Here is a 20497-nt window from a genome sequence, read left to right on the forward strand (position 1 = left end):
GGAGAAGACTCAAATCAATAGAATTAGAAATGAAAAAGGAAGAGTAACAACTGACACTGCAGAAATACAAAAGATCATGAGAGATTACTACAAGCAACTCTATGCCAATAATATGGACAATCTGGAAGAAATGGACAAATTCTAAGAAATGCACAACCTGCCAAGACTGAATCAGGAAGAAATAGAAAATATGAACAGACCAATCACAAGCACTGAAATTGAAACTGTGATTAAAAATCTTCCAACAAACAAAAGCCCAGGACCAGATGGCTTCACAGGGGAATTCTATCAAACATTTAGAGAAGAGCTAACACCTATCCTTCTCAAACTCTTCCAAAATGTAGCAGAGGGAGGAACACTCCCAAACTCATTCTACGAGGCCACCATCACCCTGATACCAAAACCAGACAAGGATGTCACAAAGAAAGAAAACTACAGGACAATATCACTGATGAACATAGATGCAAAAATCCTCAACAAAATACTAGCAAACAGAATCCAACAGCACATTAAAAGGATCATACACCATGATCAAGTGGGGTTTATGCCAGGAATGCAAGGATTCTTCAATATACGCAAATCAATCAACGTGATACACCATATTAATAAATTGAAGGAGAAAAACCATATGGTCATCTCAATAGATGGAGAGAAAGCTTTTGACAAAATTCAACACCCATTTATGATAAAAACCCTGCAGAAAGTAGGCATAGAGAGAACTTTCCTCAACATAATAAAGGCCATATATGACAAAGCCACAGCAAACATCATCCTCAATGGTGAAAAACTGAAAGCATTTCCACTATGATCAGGAACAAGACAAGGTTGCCCACTCTCACCACTGTTATTCAACATAGTTTTGGAAGTTTTAGCCACAGCAATCAGAGAAGAAAAGGAAATAAAAGGAATCCAAATTGGAAAAGAAGAAATAAAGCTGTCTCTGTTTGCAGATGACATGCTACTATACATAGAGAATCCTAAACATGCTACCAGAAAACTACTAGAGCTAATCAATGAATTTGGTAAAGTAGCAGGATACAAAATTAATGCACAGAAATCTGTGGCATTCCTATACACTAATGATGAAAAATCTGAAAGTGAAATCAAGAAAACATTCCCATTTACCATTGCAACAAAAACAATAAAATATCTAGGAATAAACCTACCTAAGGAGACAAAAGACCTGTATGCAGAAAATTATAAGACACTGATGAAAGAAATTAAAGATGATACAAATAGATGGAGAGATATACCATGTTCTTGGATTGGAAGAAACAACATTGTGAAAATGACTCTACTACCCAAAGCAATCTACAGATTCAATGCAATCCCTATCAAACTACCACTGGCATTTTTCACAGAACTAGAACAAAAAATTTCACAATTTGTATGGAAACGCAAAAGATCCTGAATAGCCAAAGCAATCTTGAGAACGAAAAACGGAGCTGGAGGAATCAGGCTGCGTGACTTTAGACTATACTACAAAGGTACAGTAATCGAGACAGTGTGGTAGTGGCACAAAAACAGAAAGATAGATCAATGGAACAGGGTAGAAAGCCCAGAGGTAAACCCATGCACATATGGTCACCTTATCTTTGATAAGGGAGGCAGGAATGTACAGTGGAGAAAGGACAGCCTCTTCAATAAGTGGTGCTGGGAAAACTGGACAGCTACATGTAAAAGTTTGAGATTAGAACACTCCCTAACACCATACACAAAAATAAGCTCAAAATGCATTAAAGACCTAAATGTAAGGCCAGAAACTATCAAACTCTTAGAGGAAAACATAGGCAGAACATCTATGACATAAATCACAGCAAGATCCTTTTCGACCCATCTCCTAGAGAAATGGAAATAAAAGCAAAAATAAACAAATGGGACCTAATGAAGCTTAAAAGCTTTTGCACACCAAAGGAAACCATAAACAAGACTAAAAGACAACCCTCAGAATGGGAGAAAATATTTGCAAATGAAGCAACTGACAAAGGAATAATCTCCAAAATTTACAAGCAGCTCATGCAGCTCAATTACAAAAAAACAAACAACCCAATCCAAAAATGGGCAGAAGACCTAAATAGACATTTCTCCAAAGAAGATATACAGACTGCCAACAAACACATGAAAGAATGCTCAACATCATTAATCATTAGAGAAATGCAAATCAAAACTACAATGAGATATCATCTCATACTGGTCAGAATGGCCATCATCAAAAAATGTAGAAACAATAAATGCTGGAGAGGGTGTGGAGAAAAGGGAACACTCTTGCACTGCTGGTGGGAATGTGAATTGGTACAGCCACTATGGAGAACAGTATGGAGGTTCCTTCAAAAACTACAAATAGAACTACCATATGACCCAGCATTCCCACTACTGGGCATATAACCTGAGAAAACCATAATGCAAAAAGGGTCATGTACCAAAATGTTCATTGCAGCTCTATTTACAGTTGCCAGGAGATGGAAACAACCTAATTGTCCATCATCAGATGAATGGATAAAGAAGATGTGGCACATATATACAATGGAATATTACTCAGCCATAAAAAGAAACGAAATTGAGTTATTTGTAGTGAGGTGGATGGACCTAGAGTCTGTCATACACAGTGAAGTAAGTCAGAAGGAGAAAGAAAAATATCGTATGCTAACACATGTATGTGGAATCTAAGAAAAAAAAATGTCATGAAGAACCTAGAGGTAAGACAGGAATAAAGACACAGACCTACTAGAGAATGGACTTGAGGATATGGGGAGGGGGAAGGGTAAGCTGTGACAAAGTGAGAGAGTGGCATGGACATATATACACTACCAAACTTAAAATAGATAGCTAGTGGGAACCAGCTGCATAGCACAGGGAGATCAGCTCGGTGCTTTGTGACCACCTAGAGGGGTGGGATAGGGAGGGTGGGAGGTAGGGAGACACAAGAGGGAAGAGATATGGGGATATATGTATATGTATAACTGATTCACTTTGTTATAAAGCAGAAACTAACACACCATTGTAAAGCAATTATACTCCAATGAAGATGTAAAAATAATAATATTAATTATTTAATTTTTATCACTAATAATTGAACTAAAGACCAATGAGAAAATATTCTGATAGTTTATTCATTTTCCAGTTTAGTAAATGACAATTACTTAGTCTGGGAGAAAACTTTATTTTTCTATTTCCATATTTTTGCTTTTATAAAATTGAAGAAGTGAATTTTTAAAGTCTGATATACCAACTTGTATATCTGTGTGCATATGCACACACATTTTTACATGTAAAAATCTTAATGTTTTAATGAATATGTTTGGAAATCGACCTTTACAGTTACTTTAGAGAATTTTATTAGGTTTGGATATATTTTTCTGAAAAACAGTGAGTACTATACTGAAACTACTACTAGTGATTTTTTTTTTTATTTTTTTTTATTTTTTTTATTTTTTTTTTTTTATTTTTATTTTTTTTACTAGTGATTTTTTTTAAAGCTAATTTTTCTAGGTAATGTTGGAATTTTGAAATATTGAAGTAATTTTCTGTATGTTTTAAATTTAAATCTGTGTGACAGCCAACTATGATATCATGAATATAATAATTTAGCAGCACTTCTTGCTTTCTTCTTCTTGTCTTTAGCTGGGCAGATGCTCAAACTCAAATCCAAAACATTGCTGCATCTTTTGACCAGGAGGCAGCTGCCATTCTTATGGCTCGACTGGCAATATATAGAGCAGAAACAGAAGAAGGTCCAGATGTGCTTAGATGGCTAGACAGACAGCTCATTCGACTGGTAAGAAGTAAACATCATACTGTTCTAAATCTGTACGCATTTATTTGTAGTCAATTATTTTCTTTCATGGTACTTGACAGTGTAACTGAAAGTCTGTATGAGGGACTCCTAATAAAGTTGCTGAGAAAGGCATATTAATGAATAGCAGAGTTAATTTATCTCTTCCAGTAAATGAAAATGCCTTTTTTCCTTAAAATAAAAGAGTGACAATTATGTAACCTATTATTGTTATTATTTTGGGGGGCTGATACGAAATTAATTCCCAATTTAATCCTAAATTACTATATCTGTTTTTACTCCTTTTTTGCATATTTTCCTTCATTGCTGTGGTTTAAATTTTCTATTTTCATTTTAATGGAAATTTTAAGAGAAATTAATTAGGGTATAAAAATTATACACATTAACATATAAAAATATAGGCAAGTCTTTTTTATCTAGATCTAGATTACCAAAGTGTATGTTAATAAAGTTATTGATACTGATGATTTACTTGAGCTTTTAACATGTCAGGAGCCCATTACTTTCACTATGACCTAGAAGGCTTAGTTCTGTTCTTTCTTTTTTTTTTTTTAAATATTTATTTATTTGGTCGCACCAGGTCTTAGTTGCAGCACGCGGGCTTCTTAGTTGTGGCATGCATGTGGGATCTCATTTCCTGACCAGGGATTGAACCCAGGCCCCCTGCATTGGGAGCTCAGAGTCTTATGCACTGTGCCACCAGGGAAGTCCCAAGTTCTGTTCTTAATGCTTCATTTTCACTCAGCAAATTCTGGCCTATAATTTCCTTGAAAGTACCTCTTCAGTTCACCCTTCAGCTCAAACAGCCTGTTGAGAACTCTCTCTGTTAAGCTATCAAATTTCTGTTTGTAGCAGGAGGTTTTTGTGCCCTTTGTCTAGATTTTCACACAGTTTTTAAAACATTATCGAGGGAACTAGTCTTTGTTTAATAAAGTTAGTCATTTTTTGTAGCATCATCCAGAGCTTTTATTCTTTCATTTCTGAGGGTGTTTTTACACTAGCACCTCTTTGTGAATAAAGCAGTCTTATGACGACATCAGCCTGTCTTTTTTTAACAATAGGCATAAAATCTCTCTTGGAGTCAACCACTGATTGGACACCGTCAGTACAAATGTCAACATAGTTCCTCCAAGGTGGACTTTTGTTTCCATATAAGAGGATCAAAACATTAAATATATTTTTGACCTTTGCTTATTTAGGGCAGCAGAAAAGTTCTCTTGAATTTCACTATTATTTAGCAACTTGACATGACATTGGTGAAATCCGTTGACTCATCAACGTGAATAGAGAAGCTGTTATTTTTCAGCTAATTTACACAAAACTCTTCAGCATCATGTAACATGTCATGAATGCATCCACTTGTTATATTGTTTTAAGATGGAACCTTTTCAGTTTCTCAGACTTCATCTTGTCCTAGCATTTTACTTACTGTAATTTTACATGTCATTGTTAGCACTCATCAACTATATGACTTTTCCTTTTCTAGATAATAAATTTTGCTCTGAAGTATCTTGCTTCCTGAGCCTTTTCACTGATTGTGACTTTGTTTTAACAAACGCTTTATTGTTTTGAGAGTCTAAAAGCTGTTTGAAGTGATCAGCACCTTTATTTGTCAAATGGTTATGATTTGTAGTAAAGTACTTTTTCCATTTTGCTGGAGCTAGTACTACATTTGTAGGTTATGACATGACACAAAATTGGATAGTACAACTTGGCTTATCAGCCCCACATAAAACCCACTGGTAAGTAGCTTTCAGTGTGAAGATGGACTTTTTCTGTGTTCTGTTGTATGGGTTTAGTGAAATGACTCAGAAGATTGTAATTCTTCGGAATTCTCTGTAGGCTTCTGTCTAGAATCTTTCTCTTCTCACACCTCAGCTTCAAAAATTGCCATATTGTTTGACATGCCTGTAAAACACAAATGCTAATAAAATATAACATAGACTTGGTCTTGTAAATAACTGAATGAGACAGTTGCAAAAAGTACAAAATGATAAAAATCTCACAATATAATTCAGTTCTAAGCTACATATCCTGCAGTTTGCACCGTTTACAACAGCAGCAAGTTGAGGGTAGAGGACAGGCGAGTCATGACATAATGAAAATTATACTCTGCTCGTCTGTCACAGCAGTATAGCTTGTCTGTTCCATGAGTCAGCTGGCAACTGTGTGTAAGAGGGGATTGGTGGAGGTAGTTTCAGAGGGAAAGGCTGATATCATCAGACTATTGCCGTGTTTTCTTTGCAAAACAGCTTTCATCAATTATCCATGACCCGCCCCTTGTCTTGTGTCAAAAACTGAGAATGGAGTTATCCAAATGAATATAGTCCTACTGCCACGTGAGACTAAAAGATCTGCAATGAAACTGCTAACAGGATAACCTGGAAACTGCATCACTGTGGCTGGCATCATATGGTGTGCAAAGTTCAAAAAATAATTTTTAAAAAGATCACAGTTTCTTATAGAAACCCTAGTGACTAATATATGGTAAAAGTGGTGGGAATATGGTTTTTACATTCTTTTCTTTAATTGGTTGAATCAAATTAGTGTACAATTGAAGTGAAGTTTCAGGTGATGACAGATGAACCTTAGTTATAGAAGCTATTCTAAGTAGCTAACATAGCGTAGCCTCATTTTTTAATTTTTTAAAATTTTATTTATTTTTGGCTGTGTTGGGTCTTTGTTGCTGGGCGTGGGCTTTCTCTAGTTGCAGAGAGCAGGGGCTACTCTTCGTGGTGGGGCGCAAGCTTCTCATTGTGGTGGCTTCTCTCATTGCGTAGCATGGGCTCTAGAGTGCGTGGGCTTCAGTAGTTGCAGCTCGTGGGCTCAGTAGTTGTGGCCTCTCAGGCTCTAGAGCGCAGGCTCAGTAGTTGTGCACAGGCTTAGTTGCTCCGTGGCATGTGGGAACTTCCCAGACCAGAGATCGAACCCATGTCCCCTGCATTGGCAGGCAGATTCCTAACCACTGTGCCACTAGGGAAATCACTAGCCTCATTTTTTGTCCTGATTCCCTATTGCTGAATTTTCAACTATAACAATGATAGCAACACGAACAGAGAAAGGATTAATAACTCTTAGGTACTACACTTTTCTAATTTTTTTCCTAATGAAAAACCTGTGAAATTATGCTAACAAACTTCTTGTCTCAATTTGGTATAGTGAATATAACTGTTTTCTTTTTTTCTTGATGACTAAGCGTCATTTTAATTAAAAATAAGCTAGTGGGAACCTGCTGTATAGCGCAGGGAGCTCAGCTCGGTGCTCTGTGGTGACCTAGATGGGTGGGATGGCAGCAGCGTGGGAGGGAGATCTAAGAGGGAGGGGATATATGTATACATATAGCTGATTCACTTTGTTGTACAGCAGAAACTAACACAACATTGTAAAGCTACTATACCTCAATTAAAATAGATAAAATAGAAGAAAAAAAAAACAGAAATAAACATCTTTTTAAAAACTATTTTGTAGCTAATGAGCATCATATGGCCAGATTGGTGCTGGTACCACATTTGCTTCTGACAGCTTTAATATAAGCTTTCATTCTCCTTGGTCAGAATCACTTAAGATATCGGTATAACACATGGTATATGCTGCTTCCATTCTCAGACTCTTGTTTGGGTCCATCTTGTGTCTGGCTTCATGGATCTGTTCCTTCCTTACCTTTTTGGCTTCTGACCTTTTCTACTGAATGACATCTTCGTATAACTTAAAATTACTATTTGATTTTTTTCATCTTTGACCTTTGGTTTACCCACTAACTACTCCCTTCAGCTGTGCTGCTAGCTACGATGGATAAACAGTTCATCTCTCAGGAAATTTCATTCCCAGGAAACCTCTCTTGTTTAAGACTCTTGGGGCTTTCCTTGCAAATTTTATCACAGCTAGGTTTTCTTCTTGCTATACCAGTGGGACCAGGCACTTCAGTTGTGCTGTTTTTAAGGAGGACCACTTTTGTCATTACCATTTTCTTTTTTTTTTTTTTTGCGGTATGCGGGCCTCTCACTGTTGTGGCCTCTCCCATTGCGGAGCACAGGCTCCAGACGTGCAGGCTCAGTGGCCATGGCTCATGGGCCTAGCCACTCCGCGGCATGTGGGGTCTTCCCGGACCGGGGCACGAACCCGTGTCCGCTGCATCAGCAGGCAGACTCTCAACCACTGCGCCACCAGGGAAGCCCTACCATTTTCTTATAGAGGTTATGCTGTGACCCTTTGGGCCCATTTATGTGGATGGCTTTATGCATAACTAATTGCTGAATTGAAGACATGACTAAACTTCTTGCAAGTGTTGTTATTTTCCTCAAGAAAATTTTATTACTGATGCTTTATCTGCCCAGTCTTATTACTTCTAAATAACTCAAACAGTGGATCTTTGATATACCTCCTTTATGCTTCAATCTTTTTGCTCATTTTTATTAGTGTTTTGTTTGGGTTGTAAATAAGGACTACTCCTCATGATTCCAGTAACTAATGCTGGGGCATTTGATAAGTGTTCAAAAAAATTTTAAGAAGTAACCCAAAGATTAGAAATTTATGTATGTGTATATTATACAAAATTTATATTGTTGTCTTTGGTAGAGTATAGATGATATTTATCAAAAAATAGGTTAATATGTGTTTAGCCTCTGGATGCAGAAGGATTTTATACATGAAAGGTAAAATCAGGAACCATTAAATAAAAATATTAAAAGATTTTATTGCATTAAAATGAGACAAAAGTCTGTGTGGTAAAAATACTATTAGCAGAATTTCATGCCAACATTTGTCATATGTATGACAGAATGTGAAAATTTTCATGTACAAGAGCTGTTACAAATCAGTAGTATTTGGGCAAAAGATGAGCAAAGGTGATGAGCAAGGAATTAGCAAAAGAAGGAATGCAAGTGACCAATAAACATATGAAAAAGTTACCAATCTTATTTATAATCAAATCAGATAATGTGTGACATATTGGCTTTTCCACAAAATGTTTTCAATGTGTTTGATATTCTAGATCTCAAGTGTATTTTTATATTCTAGATCAGCACTGTCCAAGAGAACTTTCTACAGTGGTGGAAATGTTCTGTGTTCGACACTGTCCATTATGGAACTACTACCCACATGTGGCTCTTGAGCACTTGAAATATGGCTAGTGCAACTGAGGAACTGGATTTTAATACAATTTAATTAATTTAAATTGGATCATAGCTAGTGGCTTTCATACTGGACAGTGAAGATTATTATCCAACTCTGTAAGTTTCGTCAGTGAAGTGTTATTAGGGGGCTTTGAAGACAGAAACATTCTTATTCCCACATACCAAGATCTATTTTCTGAGGATTAGTGCTACAACTATAGCTTTTCTATCCTTTGGATAACTGTGGTTCTGAAATGATTTTTCCTGGAAGCCAAAAAATGTGATCAAACCAATTAGGCCTTCGTATGTGCTCTTTAAGGCACAGATAACTACATAAATTATTTAGTTGAACATTTTAGGCTGTAAAAGTCCTGTACTACTTGCAACAGCGAACCTTTTGTTATTTTTTGCTTATTGTTTTTGCCCTTGATCATATTCAAGTACCGATAAACGTTGCCAGGAAGTAGACCAGTTACATAAGTACTATAAAAACTTTTCAGGTCAGAGACTTTGCTCAAGAACGAGAGGAAGCTAACATTTATTGAGTGCTTAGTGTCAGTCATTGTGCTAAGCACTTTCTCATGTGGATTATCTCAGTTATTTAGATGCCTTTTGTCACATTATCATAGAGGGTTTACTTCTCTGTTGCTAGAGTATGTGTCTCCTTGATTTCCTTCCACTTTCTGCCTTTGCATTTCTTCTTTACCGGTTTACCTGTTGATCTTGATTTTCTTCAACAGTTCTTTCTTTTTGGTCTTTTTTCTAGTGTACCCAATTTTATACCATCAATTTGCCTTTGGAGCCACTATGGTATTTTGATAGTGCATCTTTCTGTCAGCAGACTATTGTCTTTTTTAAGTAGAGTCTTAGGGGGTGCCTGTTGAGCTCTTCTGGCCATCATCCAAGAGCTCTTTATTTGCTATCAGAGACACTTAGTTAAAAAAATTCAAACATTTTAAGATGAGTTGTTTTGCATTGGAGCAATGTATTATTTGTTTCCAAAATTCAAGTTTATGTCTTTGGTTGTAATCATTCTCTTGGTAAGTCTATAAGTAAATATTCCAGTTTTATCCTATATCAAGTATCTTGCCTCCTAAAGAGTAATAACTTTAAAAATAGAGTATGCAGCTGATGGGACATATTTGCTCTCTTTAATTTGTGTCCCAAGCAATTTTGTGTGTTATCATACAGAACAGATTTGGAAATTCTTTTTTTAAACAGAATTGTTTATGTTTGTTCATAGTTCCTGAATTAAAAGTGACAAACATTCAAAAAAATAGAGTATGCATAGACAAAGTTTTAGCTCTGTGCCAGGGAATATATTACTAACATGTTTTATTTTATTTAGTGTCAGAAATTTGGAGAGTATCACAAAGATGATCCAAGTTCCTTCAGATTTTCAGAAACTTTCTCCCTTTATCCACAGGTAAGTAGATAAAAGGTCCGTGTTCTTAGTGTTGACAGGAGCATTGGGTTTCACTTTTCCTGTTGTCTTTTATTACTCATTTTATAGGGTCATTCTTTTGGTTAGGTTTTAGGTTTTGAGATAGTTAAGAAATTAGTATTATGCTTGAATAGCTAGTGAAAAGTATGTAGTATTTTTATGATGGCCTTGCAGATAGCATTTATTTGTGTTGAGTAGAAATTTACACTGGAACCCTACTGTGGAGTAGAATTAGGTGTGAAGCAGATTAGCTTTCCATCTGATATAAGGAATCTAACTAATTACAGTAGTACCAAAAGGAAGTAATTTTACAAATCAGCTAGTCTTATAGCATGGTCTCATTGCCTGAGAACAACTTTATGGGGACATCCCAGATAAATAGAAAAGAAGCTAATTTGATTTATCTTACAGAACCTTTTCCACTTGGGTAGTGGAGTCTATGTGTTGTTTCGATAGATATTTTTAAAAGTCTAGGTTGTTTATATGATGAGTAATAGAGATAATATTTATTCAACTGAGTGTATACTATGTGCAAGGAATTTAGGAGAATAGAGATGGCTGACATGGATCCCACTTTCAAGGAGCTTTCATTCTGAAGAGTGAGATATGAAATATACATAAATAACACAGAAAAGAAAGTGAGAAGTACTATGAGAGATATATAACATTTAAAGGAAACTTTAAAGAATCCTTCCAAATGGATGATTTGATATATCTTTGTTTTTTTTTTGGCGGTACGCGGGCTTCTCACTGTTGTGGCCTCTCCCGTTGCGGAGCACAGGCTCCGGACGCGCAGGCTCACGGGCCCAGCGGCTCCGCAGCATGTGGGATCTTCCCGGACCGGGGCACGAACCCGTGTCCCCTGCATCGGCAGGCGGACTCTCAATCAGTGCGCCACCAGGGAAGCCCTGATATATCTTTATAGAAGAGGTAGTGTTTTGTTTTAGCTCAGTCTGGAAGGATGATTAATATTGAGGTGTGGAAATTCAAATTTTTGCTCACAAAAAATTTGTTTAAAGCTTCAACTTTATTAAGTTGAAGTATAAGAGCTATACTTATTTTTTGAAAATCTTTTAGTAATCTGTAATCTAGAAGCTCCATGTTTATAGGGGGAGACTTTCCTAAATCTCTGGTTGAGGTTTTGGGGAGCTAGGAAAAGGCAGGGTCTATTTGTCTTAAGGGAGGCAACCCTTTGTGTTTTGGGAATTCTCAGGCCTCATCTTCATAGAGAAACTAATAGGAAAGGGAATTGAGGGCATTAGTCTAAGTATTTGACTAAATTCTCCACACTTTCCTTACTTTCTCTTTTCTCCCTCTCCAAGCCTTCTCTTTGGGCTTTTGGATCTTCCAAGAGATCTGGGCATCCCATCTTTTCCTCTCATTGAAAGTAGAGAGCCAGAGGACCCAGAAGTGCTTTTTTCTTTGGGTTTTCAAAGCCTTATGATCTTCTAAAAGGTGACATAAACTAAATCTAAGGGAGGTCTTCATTTATAAAATATTTACCCCCAGATTTACCAACTATACATTTTTGTAAGTAAACAAGAATGATTGAAGTGGTAAGGGATGAGAGAGCCTCTCAATGAATTATGGATCACTGAAAAAAGGAACAGGAATAAGAATTTCAATGAGTGGCATGTGTTGGGAGAGAGCTGTGGAATGAGTCCCAGGCAGGGCAGCATGTAGGCACTTGAGACCTGAGGGCTGAAGGAAGTTGAGAGAAGTAACTAAAAGACAAATGGGAGTATTTTGGAGCTGATCCTATTGGTTATATCAAAGACCCCTGGTGTCAAAGGACAGTGTAGCTGTCCTTCATTCAGGCCTAATTCACCCCCTTTTTGGTCTCTTTCACATGAGGAGTAGGTAGAAGGGGAGAAAAGGAAAGGAGAAAGAAATTATGAAACAAAGTCTAGAGAATGTTTCTTAAGGATAAAGGAGACCTTAAATATTAAGAAATAAGTGGGTATATATGTCCTTTTTTTTTAAACCAGTGCAGTTTTGGGGATCTATCTGTTAATCTATTTTTATGTTCTCTTAGAGTCTTTTGGTGGTGGTAATGAATAGAAATAAAAAGGCTCAGAGATGTGGACAGAGAGATGAAGAATAAAAACAAAGGTTGCTGCTAATGCATCACCTAGCATCAGTCTCTAATAACTTAGATCTGAGCGAGGGGTTTTTGTCCCTATTCTTGTTTTCCTTTTGAGTCATCTTTTTTCTTTAATTTTTAAGTTGTTGTTGAATTATATTTTTAAGTAACTGATAAATATCATGAGTAAGATTCTTTCTGAGAAATACAATTTAGAATGTTCTTATTGTAAGGTGTTGTTTTATTGTGTTAATGGTTGTAATCAAATGCTTTTGTAGTAGTAAACTTCTGTTGTAATATTAAAATCAGTAAAAGCTATCTCACATGTTTTATCTTATAGTTTATGTTTCATTTAAGAAGATCTCCTTTCTTGCAAGTATTTAACAATAGTCCTGACGAGAGTTCATATTATCGTCACCATTTTATGCGTCAAGATTTGACCCAGTCTCTAATCATGATTCAGCCTATTCTGTATGCATATTCTTTTAGTGGACCACCAGAGGTAAGAGGGACAGAAAAAGAAATTGGTTTTGTTACTGTGATGTGTGCTATTAAAAAAATAAAACAACTAGGTTTTTCTTTAAATATAGTTATTAAATATAAGAATTTAATTCAAGTGTAGTTATCTTAAGTTATTCATATATATTCACTTAAAAATATTTATGAGTGCTTACTATATGCTATATACAATGCTAGGCTGTATTAGGAAATCATTAAAAAATAAAACAACAATGAGGTAGAAGAGACTTTTTAAAGATCATTTTGTCTAGTCGTTTAGTTGATTAAATCCTATAGGGCTCATGATTATTCTTATGTCTTTAACAATGTCTAGAGGTAGTGATGATTCTAGAAACTGTATTCCAGAGTTTAGTGTCTGACAATTAGGGCATTCTGTCTAAACAGAACTTCCTGTTTTAATATAGTCTCATTCTCCTATAGTCTTTTTGGAACAAAAGATACAGTTGATTATAAAGATATACTTAAAAAAGTGATAAAATCATCCATTTTGCCTTCTTAGAAAACTGTCACACTTATTTTAACCTATTATTAAATAAAGAGTTTTTCCGTTCTAAGGTTAAAATGATCTGTTACACTACTTAAAAGTATGAAAATAATACTTTAGGAAAGGTTATTATAAAGAGAATATTTATAATATCTACTGATTAATGATCTCTAATGATGCCTTTATTCACTGTTTTGTAAAAAATAGCGGGTAAAATGTTGTATTTTTTTAAATTAATTAATTTATTTTTTATTTATTTGTTTTTGGCTGTGTTGGGTCTTTGTGGCTGCACCCAGGCTTTCTCTAGTTGTGGCGAGCGGGGGCTACTTTTCGTTGTGGTGCACGGGCTTCTCATTGCGGTGGCTTCTCTTGTTGCCGAGCACGGGCTCTAGGCGCCTGAGCTTCAATAGTTGTGGCACACAAACTTAGTAGTTGTGGCTCGTGAGCTCTAGAGCACAGGCTCAGTAGTTGTGGCGCATGGGCTTAGTTGTTCCACGGCATGTGGGATCTTCCCGGACCAGGGCTTGAGCCTGTGTCCCCTGCATTGGCAGGTGGATTCTTAACCACTGCGCTACCAGGGAAGTCCCTTAAAATGTTGTATTTTGTTACTATAATTTTTAAAGTAATTTGTCATAGTTTCTACTTTTCTAGAAAATGCATTTTTAATATGTTGGTCTATGTTTGGTTTTGTAGTTCTTTGAATCAGGAAAAAAGTTTTAGAAGTAACTTGTTTTCTTATCATCATAGTAATATATGTAAGTTGTAGACATCTGGAAAATGTAGAAAACTGTTTAGAAGAAAATTGGAATCCCACTGCCTACTCCTATCAAATTTCAAGCTCTCTGTTTAATCCATGAATCCCATTAGCTTCCTTTCTTAAGACTTTGCTTTTGAAGTTATCCTCTTTCTCTTCTGCATCATCACTTTCTCTCATCAGGATCATTCTCATTAACATAGAAACCTTAATAGCGCTCCTGTTAAACAAAAAGCCCCTGGACTTCACATTTTCTCTAATTGCCACCACATTTCTCTGGTCCCAGTCACAGCTAAATGCAGAAAGTTACTTGTCTATATGTTCCCATGTCACATTCTCTTTTCAACCTATATTAGTTAAAGTCTTGTCCCTAATTTTTTAATTTTTTTTATTTGGCCGCACCGTGCAGCTTGCGGTATCTCAGTTTCCTGACCAGAGATTGAACCCAGGCCACAGCAGTGAAAGTTCAGGATGCTAACCACTAGGCCACCAGGGAACTCCTCTTGTCCCAAAATTATACTGAAACAACTCTTATGAAGGTCACCAAAGCCTTCATCTTGCCGGAACTCTCAACAATATTTACCTTGAGGATTTTCCTTGAAAACCTTTTGCTGTAGGCTTCTCTGACACCTACAACACCTCCTCCTCCTCCTCCTCACTGTCTGTTCCTTCTCAGTCTCTCCCTGCTGGTTTCTCCCTTTCCGACCTCTAAGTGTTGGCGTGCTCCGGGCTCAATCTCTGACTTCTTCTATAGCTTCCCTTTCTCTAAGTGGTGCAGTCTCACCATATAGCTTTAATTACCATCTTTGTGCATGTGATACCCAAGTTCAGGCCACTTCCTTCTATTTCATATTCAGTACTAATTTTCCATCTCCAAATTTGTTCTTTCCCAAGCCTTTCCCCTCTCACTCAGTGGTGCCACCATCAGTTAGACTCTTTCCTCTTGACTGGACTCTATTTTTCAATTGTTACTTCAGTTTAGAGATTCCTCAGAAAGTTAAATTGAAATATACTTTGAGAATTCATAATACTAAGAGGTTTTATGTAATAAGGTAATAAATTTAAAAATTTAAAATATCCTAGAAAGATCAGTTTTATGTTTTTAATTATGTTTTCCTGTTTCCTCTTCCGTTGTTTTCTTTGTGTCAGCCGGTTCTTCTTGATAGCAGCAGCATTCTTGCAGATCGTATTCTCCTTATGGACACATTTTTCCAGATTTTGATTTATCATGGTGAGGTAAGAGTCCATAGCATTTAAAGCTAAGCACGTAGGTTCCATAAAGTCTTTTTATTCATAGAAGCTTTCCCCCTTTACTATATGACTAGTGTTTCCTCTATGATAAGCTTTATTTCCACTTTTATAAGATATGTGTAAATCTAGATTCTTTGAGAGATACAGATCTCTTTTTTTCACAAACCTACACTCAAGCTTATAGTCTAGTATTCTAGTAACTTCAGCAGATATATTTTTCCAGTGTTTTAATTATAAATGATTTTAGATTTGCACTGTAATGGTGAAGACCTTATTCAAAATATTACTTTAAGTGATATTATCCAGGACTTTAAAAGACCTATTGATTATTATTTTTAATTGATACCAGTTACTAGTGCTGTTTACCTTTTAAGAGTAATGTCTATGATATGACAGAGCTAGGTTTTTTGCTTATATCTTTTGTCTTTTTGTACTTTTCTTTCTTCAATAGCTCATTAATGTGCTTAAATGAGAAATCAGAAATGCAGATGACTGTTCCTCTGTTAAATATGGAGATATAAAGCAATATAGAGTATACATTGATTGATTCAGTTAATTGATTCAGTTAACTTAGAAATCAAGCCAGGTTTAAAGTTGTGGATGATTTAATTACATGGTTTTTGGAGTCATTTTCCTTAATAAAAGAATTGATTCAGATGCTCTTTTACAGGTATATTATTTTTATAATATTATTGCTATTATTATTATTAAAGTTTTTATGTTTATGTATCTTGGGAGAATGTAACTCCATTGGCACAGACTTCATAATAGTAGGTCATTAATTTTGAAGTCTCTAGGAAATCTTCTGTAGTGAAAATCCCCCTTATTTATCATAAACTTAGGTAGATAGCTTTTAGCTAACATTAATATGGTAAGTATAGCGTTTTACAATTGTTCTGGCTGAATTATTATTTCTTTTTACTTTTAAAGGAGAAGAAATATCCTAATTTTGCATCTGTTTACTCAAGAATACTGAAATTAGGATTTGTAACTTAAAAAAATTTGTAACTCAAAAAAAAAATAGGATAATGTTCTGTAATTTTCTTATTTTCTGAAGATTGCTTCATTTGAAAAAAATCTCTTAAAGTTTTTGGTTAGGCAAGAAAAAAAGTCATAATTTTTTAACTGTTGTAAAATTAGACCATAGCTCAGTGGCGTAAGTCGGGATACCAGGACATGCCAGAATATGAAAATTTCCGCCACCTTCTGCAAGCCCCAGTGGATGATGCACAGGAGATCCTTCACTCCAGATTTCCAATGCCGAGATACATTGACACTGAACATGGGGGCAGTCAGGTAACTACTGTTAATTTGTTTGTGTGTTTGTTTGTTGCTTGTTTTACGAGTTGATCCTACTTGCCTTCTGACGTTAATTTGAATAGACTGCTTCACCAGGCACATAAAAAAGGAAGGAGATGGGCAGATGGTTTCCAGGGGAAGGTATGCTTGCTTTTTGCTTTAGCTTTGAGAGCAGAGCAGTAAGATTATTGACTAGCTGTCTAAAGCTGGTGGTTTATCCCATCTTCTTCCTCCAGCCCAGCTCTAGTAAGGAGCCAGGATGGCATTATGGTGGTATGCAAGCTTTAGTTGAGCAAGAAGATATAAACAACTTGGAAATAATTTAGTGTACTTTTCTTAAATCTGTTTACTTACTGGTAAAGTCTATGAATACGAAGTTTGTGGTAACATAATGTTCTTCTGTTTTCCTCATTCTGTCATTTCAATTTTCTAGGAAATATAATAGGAAAGCATTATGGCATTGTAAAAAGGTGTGTAATTTTTAGAATTATGAGGATTAAATAAGATACATGTACATATACACATAGCCCTTTTGGGCCTTACAGAAGACTCAGGACCCCTTAACATACACTCTTAAAACACTTTTACTGCTCCCTTGTAATTCTTATTAGAGTTATATAAATTAATTGTAGATTATTATAAGTTTGTTTCACTTGTTCCTTAAAAGCACAGATGTTGCTTTGTTTATTAATGTATCCCTAGTGCCTAGCACAGTATTACATAGTAGGTAATAAATATCAGTAACTATTATTCAGAAATGATAGCAATTATTATTAGGGTTTTACTATAATAGAAGCTACCCTGTATTGAGAATTTGCAAAGCTGATAGTTAGCACTTTACATACCTTCTCTCATTTGATTCTCATAGCAGTCCTATTGTTACCTCCATTTTACAGATAATAAAACTGAGACTTAGGATACTTGTGGCCAAGGAAACATAGTAAATGGAGGAACTGGGATTTGAATCCAGACGTTCTGACTCGTGAGCCAGTGCTCTTGTGTTTCTACTTTGAGAGTAGGAAAAGATTTTATATGGTACTAAATTTCAAAAGGCAGGACTGTCCTTGTTCTTCCAACATGTAATAATAATTTATGACTGGTTCTCTCATTGATGTTTCACCACATGTAGTGCTGTGTTCCTCTTTTATTCTGGTTATTATTTAATGATGATAAGGCATAGTGGATAGATGGATAAAACGTTGGGTAAGTGCTCTCATGGAATAGCCTACAGTTTAAAAAAGTTTGAGAGTCATTGTTTAAAGTAAAAGAACATGTATAGGTTTTCATGGCTTTTATTTTTATCATTTTTGGGGACTTCCAACCTCTGATGACATTTCAGACTAGGTATTTGGTAAATGTCACAGTAACCTTGTCATAATTGTTGCAGACATAATCTTTATATGCTGAGTTTTGGACTCAACAATTTGTATTTGTTACTATGAATGTTATTATGTATGTATGATTTGGCGAGAAGAGGTTACATTTATTATTTATGTGTAACATATAGTGGCCTATATATTTCAAACTTTAGTTCATTTTTTTAAAGTTGCATTTTAATAAAGTTAATTTGACCAAAACATATTAAATAAAATTGAGTTTAGATAGTATAATACATTTGTTTAGCCTATATTGACCAAATCTATTTTTGATGGATAATGTTATTTCTTCTTTGCTTTTAAGGCGCGTTTCCTGCTTTCGAAAGTCAACCCTTCACAGACTCATAATAATATGTATGCCTGGGGACAGGTAAGTGTAAATAGCAGATGTTGGAAATTATTTCTTTGTGTTATTATAGTTTGTTATTTTAGTGAATGCTACATTTTTTCCTATGTATTTGGTAATGTCTGTTGGAAAAGTAATAAAAAAATAAGAGTCGAAAATAGAATTAGCATTTGGTGGCACCACAGAAAATAAAAAAGTGATTATATCAAATAGATAGAACCCCTTCATATTTCAAGCTTAACACTTTACCCTTGAGACAAAAAGCAATAAAGTGTATAATATGAGATAGGAGGTGATGATTCAAGCTTAATGCTAGACTATGAACTATAAAAGGCCACAGTAAGCTGGGAGTGGTCAGGGATTGTGGTTGAGCAGGAGAGGCTGGAAGCCTGGAAATCATTATTAATATATTTTAATTTGGTGGAAGTCCTACCTCTTGATACAATATATCAACATTTATCAAGTGTTCCAATCTTCATGACTTTGTATTGGTACTTTAAGATCCACAGTGATCATCCCTGCCTTTGAAGAGCTTGTAGTCTAGTATTAGAAATAAAATACATACCTAAGTAGTTAAAGTACAAGGCCGAGTGGGCTATGTGCTTTTAGGAAGATTTAAAGTATTACAGGGGGATAGACGAGGAGGAGTGGAAGAGGTCACATGGTGGCAGCAGGAGAGGATGTCAGAATAGAGCTCAGAAAAAGAGACATTTCCTTTTAGAGTGGTTATTAATCCAGTAAGTAGAAATTGTATGAGGAAGGGAATTCTAGGGAGAAGACAGTATGGAGTAAGGTAAAGGGTACACGTAGGGATGAATAGTAGAACTATAAGTTGGCAATATATTGTGCAGCCAAATTGTGGAGACTCTTCAATGCCAGGCTGAGGACTGAGGAGCTGAGTCTTTATTTGGTAAGTAATGGAATGTTATTGAAGGTTTTTGGACAGAGGGGCAAATTTGAGTCTTAGATAATACAGTCGAATCTTAAGATTAATTGGGAGCAGTGTGTAGGTTGAAACTGTATCTATCGAAGTAATCCAAGTGAAAGGGAAGGAAGACGAGATGGTGAAAAAGAGTAGATCTGAGCGATATTTCAAAAGTAGACTCGGTGAGATTTGATTAGAAGTTGCAGGAAAGGAAAACTTACCCCAGGGCAAGACAGCTATATGCAAAATGTGAATTCTGACTGAATTCTGGATTAGAGAGAGAGAACAGCTTATAAAGAACATAATTGGGATGATTTGTGATATTTGAATGTGGACTATATGTCAGATACTAGTATAATATTATTAAATTTCTTGAGTGTGATAATGGTGTTGTGGTTATGTAGGAGATTGTCCTCGATCTTGAGAGATATATCCTGAAGTGTTTGGGGGTAAAATATCATGATGTCTTCAACTTGCAGAAATTATTTAACAAGAAGAAAAAGAAAAGGAAAAATACATAGAAACATAAAGAAAATGTGGCAAATGTTGATCGGTGATTTTATGTTTAGAGTATGTGGGTGTTTGTTCATTGTACTTTTCTCTAGGTTTGAATTTCTGAAAAATAAATAGTTGAGGGAGAACAAGGTAATATGGGGTTTTGAGCCTGGGTAACTGAGGAGAACATGTGCCAGTAAGTGGGAGGGTGGAAAGAAAATGTTTGATTTTATTTATTTTTTACTTTTTGTTTTATTTTATTTTTTTGCCACATTGTTTGTGGGATCTTAGTTCCCTGACCAAGGATTGAATCCTGTCCCTTGGCAGTGAGAGCGCAGAGTGCTAACCACTGGACCACCAGGGAATTCCTGAAAATGTTTGGGTTTAGACTTTGAGTTTGAGATACCATCTAGATGCCCAAATTGAGCAGATTGTTGAGAATTTGGGTTTGGTGATCAGGGCAAGGATTCATAGACAAGTGATACTTAAAGTCATCACAGTGGATTCTTGTCCAAGGAGAGAATAGAGAGGCAAAGCAAGGATGAGATAAAACCTTGAGGAAGTACAAGTGGTAGGAATATTTTATAAATAATCAGAGAAGTGGAAGGAAAATTAGA

General features: G+C 35.7%; 1 protein-coding gene across 2 annotated transcripts in view; it reads left to right on the forward strand.

Annotated features, from left to right (window-relative positions):
• Window positions 1–20497, forward strand: part of SEC23A (SEC23 homolog A, COPII coat complex component) — a 66041-nt gene that overhangs the window by 37133 nt on the left and 8411 nt on the right. For both annotated transcript variants that reach the window (XM_033851184.2, XM_033851183.2), the window contains exons 14-19: window positions 3622–3775; window positions 10253–10330; window positions 12772–12933; window positions 15338–15424; window positions 16580–16735; window positions 18419–18484. In XM_033851184.2, coding sequence (XP_033707075.1) covers window positions 3622–3775; window positions 10253–10330; window positions 12772–12933; window positions 15338–15424; window positions 16580–16735; window positions 18419–18484 — 703 coding nt within the window. The remainder of the gene's footprint in view (window positions 1–3621; window positions 3776–10252; window positions 10331–12771; window positions 12934–15337; window positions 15425–16579; window positions 16736–18418; window positions 18485–20497) is intronic.

Source organism: Tursiops truncatus, chromosome 2 (assembly GCF_011762595.2).
Source record: "Tursiops truncatus isolate mTurTru1 chromosome 2, mTurTru1.mat.Y, whole genome shotgun sequence".
NCBI lineage: Eukaryota > Metazoa > Chordata > Mammalia > Artiodactyla > Delphinidae > Tursiops > Tursiops truncatus.